This window comes from Pelophylax lessonae (assembly GCF_965119305.1).
Source record: "Pelophylax lessonae genome assembly, chromosome: 3".
NCBI lineage: Eukaryota > Metazoa > Chordata > Amphibia > Anura > Ranidae > Pelophylax > Pelophylax lessonae.
In genome coordinates this window covers 76,020,675-76,037,178 of record NC_138770.1, presented here as the reverse complement: position 1 = coordinate 76,037,178, position 16,504 = coordinate 76,020,675, and the positions used below count along the sequence as shown (strand labels likewise).

General features: G+C 44.2%; 1 protein-coding gene across 1 annotated transcript in view; it reads right to left on the bottom strand.

Moving 5' to 3' along the window:
• ASXL2 (ASXL transcriptional regulator 2) overlaps positions 1–16,504 on the bottom strand; it is a 145,766-nt gene that overhangs the window by 110,873 nt on the left and 18,389 nt on the right. The window contains exons 2-3 of the mRNA XM_082249207.1: positions 8,815–8,897; positions 2,790–2,898 (exon numbers count right to left, since the gene is read on the bottom strand). Coding sequence (XP_082105333.1) covers positions 2,790–2,898; positions 8,815–8,897 — 192 coding nt within the window. The remainder of the gene's footprint in view (positions 1–2,789; positions 2,899–8,814; positions 8,898–16,504) is intronic.

The window sequence follows — 16,504 nt, the reverse complement described above, 5'->3', positions numbered from 1 at the left end:
GTCAATAAAATTATTTACATCTGCTACACTGAGTGGCGCCTTTCTCTCTTTTCTGCATATTCAAATATACAGTGATTGTGAAACAGACTTCCATGACTTTTCCAAAACTTTGTGGGTTAAATAATTTTCCAAAACTTTTCCAGGACTGGAAATTGCCATTTTAAAATTCCATGACTTTTCCAGATTTTTTATGACCGTACGAACCCTGAGCTAGAAAATTAACCCCTTTACCAGCGGAGGATTTTGCTGTCTTACGTCCAGGCCACTTTTTGCGATTCGGCACTGTGCGACTTTAACTGACAATTGCGCGGTCGTGCAAGGCCGTAACCAAACAAAATTTACGTCCTTTTTTTCCCCACAAACAGAGCTTTCTTTTGGTGGTATTTCATCACCTGTGCGATTTTTACTTTTTGTGCTATAAACAAAAAAAAGAGCGTTTATTTTGAAAAAATAACAATATTTTTAACATTTTTTTATATGAAATTCCCCCCCAAAAAAATTTAAAAATCTAATTTTTTTTTAATTTTTGGCCAATTTGTTTTCTGCTACCTATGTTTGGTAAAAAAATCACAATAAGCGTATTTTGATTGGTTTGCGCAAAAGTTATTGCGTTTACTACCTAGGAGAAAGATTTCTGTCATTTTTGGTGTTTTTTTTTTTAACGAGTAATGGTGGCGATCTGCGATTTTTTTTTGCGGGACTGCGACATTGCGGCGGACAGATCGGACCCTTGACTGACATTTTTGACACTTTTGGGGGTACCAGTGACATTACTGCAGTAATCCGTGCTATATATATGCACTGTTACTGTAAAAATGACACTGGCAGGGAAGGGGTTAATTTTATTGGAGAGGGAGGGGTTAATGTATGCCTGGTGCTTACTGACGTGTGTGGGGGGAGGTGACTGAGTGAGTCAGGGACAGATTGCATGTTCAGCTATGCTGAACCATGCTATCTGTCCCTGCCTGTCACTTAGGAGATCCGCCCGCTTTGTTTACACACAGCGGGCAGATCTCCACACTCGATTCCCCGACGATCGGGGAAGAGCAGCGGCGATCGCCGCCGCTCCTCCCCTGGCCCGACTCCCGCTGTGACTGAAAACAGCGGGAGCGCGCCTCCGGCGGCGCGCGAGCGCCGCCTATAGGGGGAGGAGTCCAGCGACGTAGGTCTACGTCGCTGGACGATAACGAGCCACACTGCTGCAGTAGCAGCAATGTGAGCAGAGTTCAAGTGGTTAAAAACCTCCATATGCAGAATTCTCTACCCACATTTGATCCAGAGGAAGGCAAAAAAAAACATTGCCCATTGTGCAGACAATGTTCAGAGACGCATACACATGCGCAGGCACAGGTCATCAAGTATCTGTGCAGATGCGCACGTGCATGCTTGAGCGCGCGCGCGCCTGCCACTAATACTGCCGCCAAAGGGACTATTTAAATGGGACTGTGGCACTGGCTTATTGCTGTCTGATCTACAGCATTCATGTATCCTGTTACCAGTTCCTGTGCTTGACTCTCTGCTACTGACCCAGTTTAACTCTGTCCACGCATGAACGTTACCTACCCTAGCCTCGGCTTGTCTCTGGATTTTGCTTTCTGATTTGTCTGACCTGCTCCACCACTGCTGACCTTGGCCTGTGTCCTCACTATTTTTATGCCTGCCCCTTATCCCCTGTATAATAATGCCCAATTTGACCATTTGTTACTGACCGACGTGCCTCCACTCCGCATCCTGCTTTATCCTGTCCATCCAGTGCTTCCTGACCGGTATGCTACCTACCTGGTCCCTGCCAGCCTGTTCTGTACCATCAACCGGTCATCTGCCAACCAAGGTCCACCCGTCTGCCAGTCCTGATCCCGCTGCATCTGCACGCTATAATCTGTTCAGCAATCTATCTCATCATTGGTGTTGCACCGACTACCTACCTGCGCAGTCTGCTGGACACATTACAGGTGCTCATACCATACCTTGCTCTCATCGCCACTGTCTCACTACCAGCAGCCCCTAAGCCGGAGCTGTAAGAGCGGCCCCCTCTTCACATCAGGGTCTACAACCAGGTACGTTACAAAACCCCTATAAAGCATGGTCCAAATTGCTTTGGTGGTGGAAAAAATGCTTTCATTATCCCCTGGAAGCAATCAGATATTCCCTAGATCAACAATTGCTGGGGTTGTTACCTATAAATATTACTATCCAGTTATAGTTTGTGCATTTAGGAATGCATCCAGCTCTTTTTTTAAATAATCTACTGAGCTGGCCAGGAGTCTATTCTACATTTTCACAGCTCTTACTGTAAAGAGGCCTTTCCATTTGTGGAGATTGAATCTATTTTCCTTCAGATGTAAAGAGTGCCCCCCTTTCCCCAAAAGTGAATAACTCTCCACCAAGTTCACTATATGGACCCCGTATGTATTTATACATGTTGATCATATACCCCATTAATCTCCTCTTCTCAAAAGAGAATACATTCAGTTCCACTAATCTTTTCTCATAGCTGAGCTCCTCCATGACTTTTATCAGTTTGGTTGCCCTTCTCTGCACTTTCTCCAGTTCCCAGATATCCTTTTTGCGAACTGGTGCCCAAAACTGAACTGCATATTCCAGATGAGGTCTTACTAATGATTTGTACAGGGGCAAAATTATATCTCTCTCTCTGGAGTCCATGCCTCGTTTAATACTTTATACAGTATGCTTAAAAGTTCTTCTTTAACAACCACCAGGACAGGTTATCAATAGGCTGACTTTGTTCTCAGCGCTGTTTCATCCCATAGCATCATAAATGGTCTTACCTTCAATGTGTAGACCCCCATTCGACCAGGAACTTTGTAGAACATGCCTTCTTCCCCCCGGGAGTTGGTATGCAGCATGGCATTGAGGCAGGCCAGAGGGGAGGTGCCGCTGAAAATAAGCACAAGATATGTTACCCTACAAGATGTCACCACTGATCCGAGAGAGCTGCCAATTATCACAATGAACTGGGCTGGATAAATGGGCCCCAATTTCAGGGTGCTTTTCCTTTCATTGTCAGTGCATCCCCGTAAACTATCTGTGGACTACAAGATTGGACTAAACATCGATAGTAAATGTCTCAGAACTAAAAAAATATACAGTCACCAGCAACTTTATTAGATACACCTTGCTAGTACCGGGTTGGAACCCCTTTGGTCTTCAGAACTGCCTTAATTCTTTGCGGCATAGATTCAGCAAGGTGTTGGAAACATTCCTCAGAGATTTTGGGTCATATTGACATGATAGCATCACACAGTTGCTGCAGATTTGTTGGCTGCACATCCATGAAGGAATCTCCCGTTCCACCACAGGTGTTCTATTGGATGAGATCTGGTGAGTGTGGAGGTCATTGGAGTACAGTGACCTCATTGTCATGGTGAAGAAACCAGTGTTGAGATGATTGGAGCTTTGTGACATGGTGCATTATCATGCTGGAAGGAGCCATCAGAAGATGGGGACACTGTGCTCATAAAGGGATGGACATAGTCAGCAACAATACTGCCAAGAAAATATCCCCCAGAAAATTATACCACCAGCCTGAACCGTTGATACAGGGCAGGATGGATCCATGCTTTCATGTTGTTTATGTCAAATTCTGACCCTACCATCTGAATGTCGCAGCTGAAATCGAGACTTATGAGACCAGGCAACATTTTTCCAATCTTCTATTGACCAATTCTGATGAGCCTGTGCAAATTGTAGCCTCATTTTCCTGTTCTTAGCTGACAGGAGTGGCACCCGGATTGGTGTCCTGCTGCTGTAGCCCATCTGCTTCAAGGTTCGATGTCTTGTGCGTTCAGAGATGGTATTCTGCATACCTTGGTTGTAACGAGTGGTTATTTGAAATACTAATGCCTTTCTTTCTATCATCTGGAACCAGTCTGCCCATTCTCCATTGACAATAACAAGGCATTTTTGTCCACACAACTGCCACTCACTGGATATTTTCTCTTTTTCCCACCGTTCTCTGTAAACACGAGAGATGGTTGTGTGTGAAAATCCCAGTAGATCAGCAGTTTTTGAAATACTTAGGCTCCGTTTCCACTGCCACGGCTACGAAGTCGTGCTACTTCTAGCGCAACTTCGTAGCGAAAGTAAACTGCGGCTTTCAGTGCGACTTGTCCCTCATTATAGAGGGAAGTTGCACTGAAGCCGGCTCAAAAGTAGTGCACAAACTACTTTTGAAACGGGCCGAATTGAAATCAATGGCTTTTGACTTGCTGTGCGACTTGACATGTGTCAAGTCGCACAGCAAGTCGCACTAGTGGAAACCGACACTTAGACCGGCCCGTCTGGCACCAACAACCATGCCATGTTCAAAATCACTTAAATCCTCTTTCTTCCCCATTCTGATGCTCAGTTTGAACCACGACTGGATGCCTAAATGCATTGAGTTGCTGCCAGGTAATTGGCTGATAATCAATTTGCGTTACCAAGCAATTGAACATGTGTACCTAATAAAGTGTCCGGTAAGTATATATGTGCATTGCAAAGTACACTTTGTCATTATGAGCTGTGGCAGATAAGCAAAGATCAATAGCCCTGCCCTGTAGAAAACATTGATGTAGATTCCCATGGATGCCAGTCACGTAGATTCCCATGGGTGCCAGTCATGTAGATTCCCATGGATGCCAGTCACGTAGATTCCCATGGGTGCCAGTCATGTAGATTCCCATGGATGCCAGTCACATCACCTAATGCCTAGGCACTCAGTCTTATGATCTTAGGGGAAGGGCGTCAGCGTTCATCTTAACGTTGATTCTCTGTGCCCCTGAGATCACATTTTTAAATGCCTAGGCATATGGTCACATGACTGGACACCACGGGAGCTTAGAGATACATTTTCTGTAGAACAGCTAAGCAGGCTTTTTTCTAATCATTAAAGCGGACCTTTACCCTAAACAAAGTGTCATATTGCTCTGCCTCCTCCCCCCAACCCTCTCTCACAATCGGATATCATTTTTATTAAGAGATTTTTTTTATGATGCAAAGCAACACTTCCACATTTCTTGCCTAGGCACTTGTGCAGTAATTAAACTTCACTGAAACAGGCATTGACATTTGTTGTGTATGCAGGCTACATTTGTGTTTTACGCCTGCACCCGCCTTGAGCGGTAGGCAGGCAGCCTATAGAGGTGGAGGTGGATGCAGATGCAGCTATTGCAAGGACACGGCTGCATGCATGCAGGAGCAACTGCATGGATCCAAACGCAGACAGTGTGTGTTCAGATCTATGCACCCGCTCCTACACACGTGTCAAGTTTTAATATGCTGCTGTGTCCAACTGTGTCCGTCTATAGGCTGCCTGCACACAGCTCTGGGAAGATGCAGGTGCAATAACAAACGTAGCCTACTTGCAGGACGAGTGTCAACAACTGTCTACATGATGCCTTAAAATAAAGTAATACTAATCCTGAGACATGGCCCGGGACCTAGCATCATCAGGACTGAGGTCCAAGGTGCAGGACTGTCCAGGGAAAACAGCTGGCATTTAGTTGTGCTCATAAGTTTACATACCCTGGCAGAATGTGTGATTTCTTGGCCATTTTTCCAAGAATATGAATGATAACACAAAAATCTTTCTTTCACTAAGTCTCGGTTCACACTACGTCGCTCCGACTTAGGGGGCGACCTGTGAAGTCGCGTGCAGCGCGACTTCGGCGCGACTTGCACTGACTTCATAAAATGAATGTCTATGCAAGTCGCCTCCAGGTCGCCCCGAAGTAGTACAGGACCCTTTTTCTAAGTCGGAGCGACTTGTGTCATTCCTATTAGAACGGCTTCTGTACCGCACAATGGGAGCGTGACAGACCGCGACTTGTCAGGCTGACAAGTCGCGGTCCAAGTCGGACTAGTATGAATGCGGTCTAATGGTTAGTGTTTGGCTGAAGCCATTTATTATCAGTCAACTGTGTTTACTCTTTTTAAATCATAATGACAACAAAAACTACCCAAATGATCCTGATCACAAGTTTACATACCCCAGTTCTTAATACCATGTATTGCCCCCTTTAACATCAATGACAGCTTGAAGTATTTAGTGATATTTGTGGACGAGGCTCTTCATCTTCTCAGATGGTAAAGTTGCCCATTCTTCCTGGCAAAAAGCCTCCAGTTCCTGTAAATTCTTGGGCTGTCTTGCATGAACTGTACGTTTGAGATCTCCCCAGAGTGGCTCAATGATGTTGAGGTCAGGACACAGAGATGTCACTCCAGAACCTTCACTTTATTCTGCTGTAGCCAATGACAGTTCGACTTGGTCTTGTGTTTAGGATCATTGTCATGTTGGAATGTCCAAGTACGTCCCATGCGCAGCTTCCGAGCTGATGAATGCAAATTTTCCTCCAGTATTTATTGATAACATACTGCATTCATCTTGCCATTAATTCTGACCAAATTTCCTGTGCCTTTGTAGCTCACACATCCCCAAAACATCAGTGATCCACCTCCGTGTTTCACAGTAGGAATGGTGTACCTTTCATCATAGGCCTTGTTGGCTCCTCTCCAAATGTAGCGTTTATGGTTGAGGCCAAAAAGCTCAATTTTGGTCTCGTCACTCCAAATGACTTTGTGGCAGAAGGTTTGAGGCTTGTCTCTGTGCTGTTTGGCGTATTGTAAGCGGGATACTTTGTGGCATTTGCGTAGTAATGGCTTTCTTCTGGTAACTCGACCATGCAGCCCATCTTTCTTCAAGTGCCTCCTTATTGTGCATCTTGAAACAGCCACACCACATGTTTTCAGAGAGTCCTGTGAAGTTATTTGTGGGTTTTTCTTTGCATCCCGAACAATTTTCCTGGCAGTTGTGGGTGAAATTTTAGTTGGTCTACCGGACCTTGGCTTGATTTCAACCCCTCATTTCCCACTTATTTATTAGAGTTTGAACATTGCTGATTGGCTTTCTCAATTCCTTGGATATCTTTTTGTATCCTTTTCCTGTTTTATACAGTTCAACTACCTTTTCCCGCAGATCCTTTGACAATTCTTTTGCTTTCCCCATGACTCAGAATCCAGAAACGTCAGTGCAGCACTGGATGAAAGATGCAAGGGTCTGTCAGGAGTCCAGAAACTCATTGACCTTTTATACACACACACTAATTACAAGCAAACAGATCACAGCTGAGGGTGGTTACCTTTAATAGCCATTCAAACCCCTTTGTGTCAACTTGTGTGCATGTTATCAGGCCAAAATCACCAGGGTGTGTAAACTTTTGATCAGGATCATTTGGGTAGTTTCTGTTGTCATTATGATTTAAAAAGAGTAAACACAGTTGATTGCTAATAAATGGCTTCAGCCAAACGCTAACCACGAGTGAAAGAAAGATTTTTGTGTTATCATTCATACTCTCTGAAAAATGGCCAATAAATCATAAATTCTGCCAGGGAATGTAAACTTATGAGCACAACTGTATGTGTTTTAACAGACAGGAAGTGAGGGGAACTTTCAAACAGGGACGCAGGCACAGAAATACCTTTTTTTCTAGTAGAGTAAGGCTCCCTTCACACTTGTGCAACTTGTTATGCGACTTTAGACACAGTCGCATGACAAGCTGCAGCCCATCGAGGCTCGGATTGGATGAAATGGACAGGCAGTCCGTTTTCATCCGATCTCCCATAGAGGAGAGCGGAGATCTGACAGGTCTGTCTCTGCAAAGTAAGCAGAGACGGACCTGAAATCCACCTGTTGAGCGGGGATCGGCGGATCGATCCCCACTGAGCAAATATGGAGTCCACAGGGCGGAAAGCCCGTGTGAAAGGACCTTTAACCACTTAAGCCCCGGAAGATTTTACCCCCTTCCTGACCAGGCCCTATTTTGCGATTCGGCACTGCATGAGTTTAACGGACAATTGCGCGGTCGTGCGATGCTGTACCCAAATGAAATTGACGTCCTTTTTTTCCCACAAACAGAGCTTTCTTTTGGTGGTATTTGATCACCTGTGCAATTTTTTGATCATGCGCTATCAACAAAAAAAGAGCGTCAATTTTGAAAAATAACAATATTTTTCACATTTTTTTATGTGAAATTCCAACAAAAAAAATGTAAAAATCAAAATTTTTTAACATTTTTGGCCAATTTGTTTTATGCTACATATGTTTGGTACAAAAAAAAAAAAAAAAAAATCGCAAAAAGCGTATTTTGATTGGTTTGCGCAAAAGTTATTGCGTTTACTAACTAAGGGAATGATTTTTGCCATTTTTGTTGTTTTTTTTTTTTTAAGTAATGGCGGCGGACAGATCGGACCCTTGACTGACATTTTTGACACTTTTGGGGTTACCAGTGACATTACTACAGTAATCAGTGCTATACATATGCACTGTTACTGTAAAAATGACACTGGCAGTGAAGGGGTTAACTTTTTTTGAGAGGGAGGGGTTAAGTGTGTCCCTAGGGGCGTGATTTTAACTGTGATTGGCTGTGGCTTGATGTGTAAGAACAGAGATCAACGGTCCTACATAGTAGAACTGTATGATCTCCATTCTTACACAGGGAAGAATGACAGGTGGCTTTGTTTACATTAGCCGCCTGCCTTTCTTCCGGTGTAATGGACGATCGCGAGTGCCCGGCGGACATCGGGTCCACCGGGCACACGCGCGGGGGGGGTCCGTGACCAAGCGGGAGCGCGCCTTTGGCGGCGCGCGCTCGCTCCCTAGAGCCTCACAGGCTAGCGACGTAGCCCTATGTCGCTTTGCCTGTGAGGGGCTGACCGCCGCAGTAAATAGTCATGCGGCGGTCGGCAAGTGGTAAATGACCGATGTCTGTAGATTAGTAGAATCCTGTGAGAGTGCAGTCCATGTCCTCCACTCACCTGATCTCTTTCAGTCCTTCTCTCTGGATCACCTGAAGGATTTCTTTGTGGCTCATAGGCGTGTTGTGATATTTCTCCAACACCTGCGGAGAAGACAAGAATTCTCAGTACCGGTATTTATTCCCCTGTGACATTTTACCAGCAGTGTGACAATTCACCACTGCAAGTGCCTGTCTTTGGGACACCAATGGTCCCATTTATACAAGAAAATAAAAGTTTTGCCCATAAAGAAAAAACACACACTCGCACGTGCCAGCACACACACCCCTCCGCATACACAGTCTTCTAGAATTTTTACCCTGCTTTCTATTCTTTTTCTATTCCTCCAGTTTTAAAGTGAATCCATACATGACCCAGTTCCCAGCAAACCTGGTGCCATGATAGGATAATCAGCAGAGGACCAGGATGTATTGGATTTCTCCAGGGGTAATATAGATTTTCCATCCTGATGGATAAGATGGGCGTTGTGTAACAGGGCTGATCCTTCCCGCTTCTCGCTAAAGGGAAGTATTAAATATTCATGCACAGCTAACACACAGGGCCTGCGCTGCAAGTAAATGTCAGGCTGTTGTGGAAATTGTATTAATATTTTCGTGGACATTTTTCAGGAAGTGTTTTATTTAAGTTGCCATTATGTCTCCCAGTATTAGTTTACCGGTAATCGCTATGCACAGCGAATATTGTTTTAACCACTTCAGCCCCGGAAGGTTTTATCCCCTTCCTGACCAGGCCCTATTTTGCGATTCGGCACTGCGTGACTTTAACGGACAATTGCGCGGTCGTGCGACGCTGTACTTAAATTAAATTTACGTCCTTTTTTTCTCACAAACAGAGCTTTCTTTTGGTGGTATTTGATCACCTGTGCGATTTTTATTTTTTGCGCTATAAACAAAAAAATGCGGCAATTGTGAAAAAAAAAAACAACATTTTTCCCATTCGGCTATAGGACATTCCCAAAAATAAAATTTAAAAATCAAATTTTTTAACATTTTAGGACAATTTGTTTTCTGCTACATATTTTTGGTAAAAAAAAAAAAATCGCAATAAGAGTATTTTGATTGGCTTGCGCAAAAGTTATCGCGTCTACTAACTACGGGAAAGATTTATGTAATTTTTATTGTTTTTTTACTAGTAATGGCGGCGATCTGCGATTTTTTGCGGGACTGCGACATTGCGGCAGACAGATCGGACCCCTAACTGACATTTTTGAAACTTTTGGGGGGACAAGTGACATTACTACAGTAATCAGTGCTAAAAATATGCACGGTTACTGTAATAATGCCATTGGAAGGGAAGGGGTTAACCCTGTGGGTGATCAAGGGGTTAAATGTGAGCCTAGGGGAGTGATTCTAACTGTGGGGGGGGCGTAGCTTCTGAGATGACCATAGAGACATGTAATCCAATATAGAAGGATCACATAAGCTCTGCGATCATCCCAGGTAGGAGGACGGTCGGCTGTGTTTACAACAGCCGACCGTCCTTCTCTCTCAGCAGGGAACGATTGCGGGTGTCAGGCGTGACACACGCAGATCGGACCCCTAACTGACATTTTTGACACTTTTGGGGGGACAAGTGACATTACTACAGTAATCAGTGCTAAAAATATGCACTGTTACTGTAATAATGCCATTGGCAGGGAAGGGGTTAACCCTGTGGGTGATCAAGGGGTTAAATGTGAGCCTAGGGGAGTGATTCTAACTGTGGGGGGGCGTAGCTTCTGAGATGACCATAGAGACATGTAATCCAATATAGAAGGATCACATAAGCTCTGCGATCATCCCAGGTAGGAGGACGGTCGGCTGTGTTTACAACAGCCGACCGTCCTTCTCTCTCAGCAGGGAACGATTGCGGGTGTCAGGCGTGACACACGCAGATCGGACCCCTAACTGACATTTTTGACACTTTTGGGGGGACAAGTGACATTACTACAGTAATCAGTGCTAAAAATATGCACTGTTACTGTAATAATGCCATTGGAAGGGGTTAACCCTGTGGGTGATCAAGGGGTTAAATGTGAGCCTAGGGGAGTGATTCTAACTGTGGGGGGGGCATAGCTTCTGAGATGACCATAGAGACATGTAATCCAATATAGAAGGATCACATAAGCTCTGCGATCATCCCAGGTAGGAGGACCTGTTTACAACAGCCGACCGTCCTTCTCTCTCAGCAGGGAACGATCGCGGGTGTCAGGCGTGACACACGCATCGGCTTCCCGGCTGATAAGCGGGGGGCGGGAGAGCGCCGGCGGCGGCGCGTGCTCGCCCCCTGGACTCCCGAGGGCGAGCACCATACATGTACAGCGAATTGCCTGGGAGAGGCTGCCTGCCGCAGTACATCTGCGGCGTGCGGTCGTAAACTGGTTAAGGCAGCACTCTAGTTTATTTTATAGTCAGAGAACAAAAGGGGTTTACATGGGAGGTGGCATCAACACAACCAATCACAGACATGTATACTTTCAAAAGTACAATAGGAAAGGGGAGTGTATGTTTATAAGGAAACCAGACCGTGTGCATGAGATTCCAACTGTCAAGTGAAAGCGAAACAATAACTAAAAATGGCTGCCAAACACTATCATGGATTCCCATGGACACGGCCATGCCAATTCACAAGCATGCACACCCGTCATAACCTGTTAGACTGAATCCTATAGAATATAGTTAATAAAAAACATATTTGATAGTGATTATGCTACTATTCCAGTAAATGGGACGATATCTGCAAAGGAAAATAGCAGCAGTTTTTCAATCATGCGGATCAAGCATAATAGAAAGCTACCAGCCATTATTATTCCAGTAAAAGGGCAAATATTTATCAAAACGATAATAATTTCACATCACAAACATATCTCCACCAGTGAATACCAGGGCCCCGGCTGGCTGATATACATTTGCGCGGTGGAGTTCGCATTGCACTGCCATTAATCCGGACCAGCATTCTCTCCAGCGGTAGCCGATCAGAGAGCCTGCCGTTCGAGAGATCAGGTGAGTGGTATGCAATCTCCATTTAATGGAAGGTTTCCACAATTATAGGTCTTTCCTCAATGTCAAATTAACTGCTTGCCGACTGCCCACAGTAATATTACTACGGCAGTGCGGCTCCCCTGCGTCCAGTCATGTAGTACTACGTGACTGGAGTGCATGTGATTCCGGTGGCACACGCTACCACTGTCTTTAGACACAGCGGGAGGCGGGCCACGGCGATTGCTGCCTTCCTCCCTCGATCGTCCGGTAAACGGAGAGAAGACCCGCCTGCAGGCGGATCTTCTGTGAGACAGGCAGGGACAGCCATAACACAGGCAAAGCACATGTTTAGCCCTTGTTCCCATTGACTGCAACTTTGAAATCGTGCAACTTCATCTAAGCCTGGGTTCACCAAAATGCCATGCGGGAACCAGCACGATTCTAGTTCGCGTTTGAGCATCGCATCTCCCCGACAGGCAGTTCACACTGCCCTCTGCGAACAGCTGCGGGTGTCAACACAAAGGTAATGACACCCCCAGACCGGTTCGCAGATCGCAGTGCGAACTGTGAATTCGGACAGGAATCAGATTGCATGGGTGTGAACAACTATGCGATCCGATTCCAGTGCAGGGAGAAAAAAAGTTCCTGCAGCATTTTTGTGCAAATGGGATCCGAGTTCAGTCATACAAACTCTATGGCTGAATTTGCATCACACAGACATCGCATATGATCTGCACAGCAATGCAGTGCTAATCACATGCGATGTCTGTGTTCGCATTACTTTGAACCCAGGCTGAAATTGTACAATTTCAAAGCTGCATGTCAGTGCGACTTGGAAGACATCTGAGTGGCTTCATGCACAGATATCTAAGCAAGTTACACCCAAAATCACCAAAAAGTAGTGCAGGAACAATTTTTTTACTTGTAATATTTTTTGAAAAAATAATTGTAATTCCTCTTTGTGACGGTACTCCCCGTCACTGGGCTTGAAAGACAGATACTTAATGTTTGTATTGCTTCAAATGGGCTCTGTGTTTACACTTATGCTAATCTATATTGTACTTTAATGTAATTCTGTCCAGACAGCTAGATAATTAGTTCCGGTATTTCTGTATACAATTTCACCTGAATATGATAATGTAATCAGGCAACCCCTGACCTGTATGTGGTAATTTGATCAGGAGGGGGGTGTGCTCATGTTTGTATAAATTGAGTGTGAAACTGTTCAATAAAGGAGAAGGTTCCTTAACTTGTACAAGCTAAGTTGTTGGCTGCTTTGTATGAGGGCAGCTGGGAAAATCTGGTATATATGTTCATGACTGTAAGGAAGCCGTATACTGATGGAAGACCACAAACACAGTGTGGGTCGGCGGTTCCGTTACACTCTTTAAACTAGTAACATTTTAATAGGGTTAATTCACACAAGAATGGAGAGCTGCTGAGCTGCTGGAGCACTTTACCGTCCCGGCAGCTGTCCATTCCCAACTGGGGCAGTGTAATGTATGATTCAGGACATCACACGGCTCCCTATTCTTTTCCCTTTTTTTTTTTTTTTTTTTGTACAAACTCTATGGCCTTTAACTATCTTTCAAACACTGATAAACAAAGTCCAAACTAAGCAAATGTGGTATTTCAGAAGAAATCACGCACTGCCACACTTTATATATACAGTATATATAAATCCTGTCTTATTATATCCATGCACATACAGATAGTAGGGATTGCAGAGAATCCGTAATTAGCAGCACTTCTGGGCTTTAAAGGTTTTTCTATGGTCCCTAAGTGCAGAAATCTTCAGGATAATTGGCTCTTTCCAGAAATATCTGGACCTTCGGGGATGTTCTGTGTAGAGAGAGCCTCACCATTCTACCCCAGAGGGCACAGCTAACAGACCCCTGAAGGTTACAAGATTTTCTACACATTGTTTATGAAGGAAAAGGCCACATGCCAGAGAAATATAAAAAGGACAGAGGTTAGCCATAATCAGCAGGGAGCAGTCATTTAAATGACAAACCAGGCAATGCTGTCACTGCGGGATCGGCATTATTAAAAAGTGTATGTTGCCCCAACCTTCCATATTCCTGATGTGTCTGTGTTACCATTTACGGTACTTGTATAAAGTTGAGGATGTGTTTGGGGTCATGCATCTGCATGGGATGTCACATTTGGAGCAACAGCTGTGCCCTTGCAGCCGATGAGTCCCAATTGATAGCAATGGGACTTTATAGGGATGCAGAGAACACCGGTGCATATCCATACAGATAAACAGGCCTCCACAGGCATATGTTGATGTACGCCCCATGTTTATGTGGCCCCTGTGTCCTACTTGGGAGGACAGTCTGCCTGTACTCCAGTGGTCTGACATTTTCTGACATGCACCCCCCCAGCTCTTTTCTGGGAAGATCAGGGAGCAGTCATTTAAATGACAAATGATGCAACGCTGTAACTGCAGGATCAGCATTATTAAAAAGTGTATGTTGCCCCAACGTTCTATATTCCTGATGTGTCCGTGTTACCATTTACTTGTATAAAGTTAAGGATGCGTTCGGGGTCATGCACCTGCATGGATGTCTGGATGTCACGTTTGGAGCAACAGCTGTGTCCGTACAGCCGCTGCGTCCCAATTGATAGCAATGGGATTTTCTGTACAGGGATGCAGAGAACACCTGCGCATCTTCATACAGGTAAATGGGCCTCCACAGGCTACGTTTTTGCACACCCCATGTTAATGTAGCATTTGCGTCCTACTTGGGAGGACAGTCTGCCTTTACTCCAGTGGTCTGAAATATTCTGACATGCCCCCCCAGCTCAGCTCTTCTCTAGGAAGATCAGTGTTCTGCTGTTTCTCTGCCTCCTGCTTACACGTCCCCTGCAGTCTCCATCCCCATCTCTCTAAGCCCCCTTAAAGCTAAGAACAGGGGTTATGTGACCACCGATAAAAAAAAAAGAAAAAAGGAAAAAGTATTTCTAATTTATTTAAATGCTATATAATATATATATATATATATATATATATATATATATATATATATATATATATATATATATATACACACACACACACACATATATTATATATATATATATATATATATATACACACACACACAGTGCCTTGCGAAAGTATTCGGCCCCCCTGAACTTTTCGACCTTTTTCCACATTTCAGGCTTCAAACATAAAGATATAAAACTCATATTTCTTTGAAGAATCAACAACAAGTGGGACACAATCATGAAGTGGAACAAAATTTATTGGATATTTCAAATTTTTTTAACAAATAAAAAACCGAAAAATTGGGCGTGCAAAATTATTCAGCCCCTTTACTTTCAGTGCAGCAAACTCTCTCCAGAAGTTCAGTGAGGATCTCTGAATGATCCAATGTTGACCTAAATGACTTATGATGATAAATAGAATCCACTTGTGTGTAATCAAGTCTCCGTATAAATGCACCTGCACTGTGATAGTCTCAGAGGTCCGTTTAAAGCGCAGAGAGCATCATGAAGAACAAGGAACACACCAGGCAGGGCCGAGATACTGTTGTGGAGAAGTTTAAAGCTGGATTTGGATACAAAAATATTTCCCAAGCTTTAAACATCCCAAGGAGCACTGTGCAAGCGATAATATTGAAATGGAAGTCGTATCAGACCACTGCAAATCTACGAAGACCTGGCCGTCCCTCTAAACTTTCAGCTCATACGAGGAGAAGACTGATCAGAGATGCAGCCAAGAGGCCCATGATCACTCTGGATGAACTGCAGAGATCTACAGCTGAGGTGGGAGACTCTGTCCATAGGACAACAATCAGTCGTATACTGCACAAATCTGGCCTTTATGGAAGAGTGGCAAGAAGAAAGCCATTTCTTAAAGATATCCATAAAAAGTGTCGTTTAAAGTTTGCACAAGCCACCTGGGAGACACCAAACATGTGGAAGAAGGTGCTCTGGTCAGATGAAACCAAAATCAAACTTTTTGGCAACAATGCAAAACGTTATGTTTTGCGTTAAAGCAACACAGCTCATCACCCTGAACACACCATCCCCACTGTCAAACATGGTGGTGGCAGCATCATGGTTTGGGCCTGCTTTTCTTCAGCAGGGACAGGGAAGATGGTTAAAATTGATGGGAAGATGGATGGAGCCAAATACAGGACCATTCTGGAAGAAAACCTGATGGAGTCTGCAAAAGACCTGAGACTGGGACGGAGATTTGTCTTCCAACAAGACAATGATCCAAAACATAAAACAAAATCTACAATGGAATGGTTCACAAATAAACATATCCAGGTGTTAGAATGGCCAAGTCAAAGTCCTGACCTGAATCCAATCGAGAATCTGTGGAAAGAACTGAAAACTGCTGTTCACAAACGCTCTCCATCCAACCTCACTGAGCTTGAGCTGTTTTGCAAGTAGGAATGGGCAAAAATTTCAGTCTCTCGATGTGCAAAACTGATAGAGACATACCCCAAGCGACTTACAGCTGTAATCGCAGCAAAAGGTGGCACTACAAAGTCTTAACTTAAGGGGGCTGAATAATTTTGTACGCCCAATTTTTCAGTTTTTTATTTGTTAAAAAAGTTTGAAATATCCAATAAATTTCGTTCCACTTCATGATTGTGTCCCACTTGTTGTTGATTCTTCACAAAAAATTACAGTTTTATATCTTTATGTTTGAAGCCTGAATTGTGGCAAAAGGTCGAAAAGTTCAAGGGGGCCGAATAATTTCGCAAGGC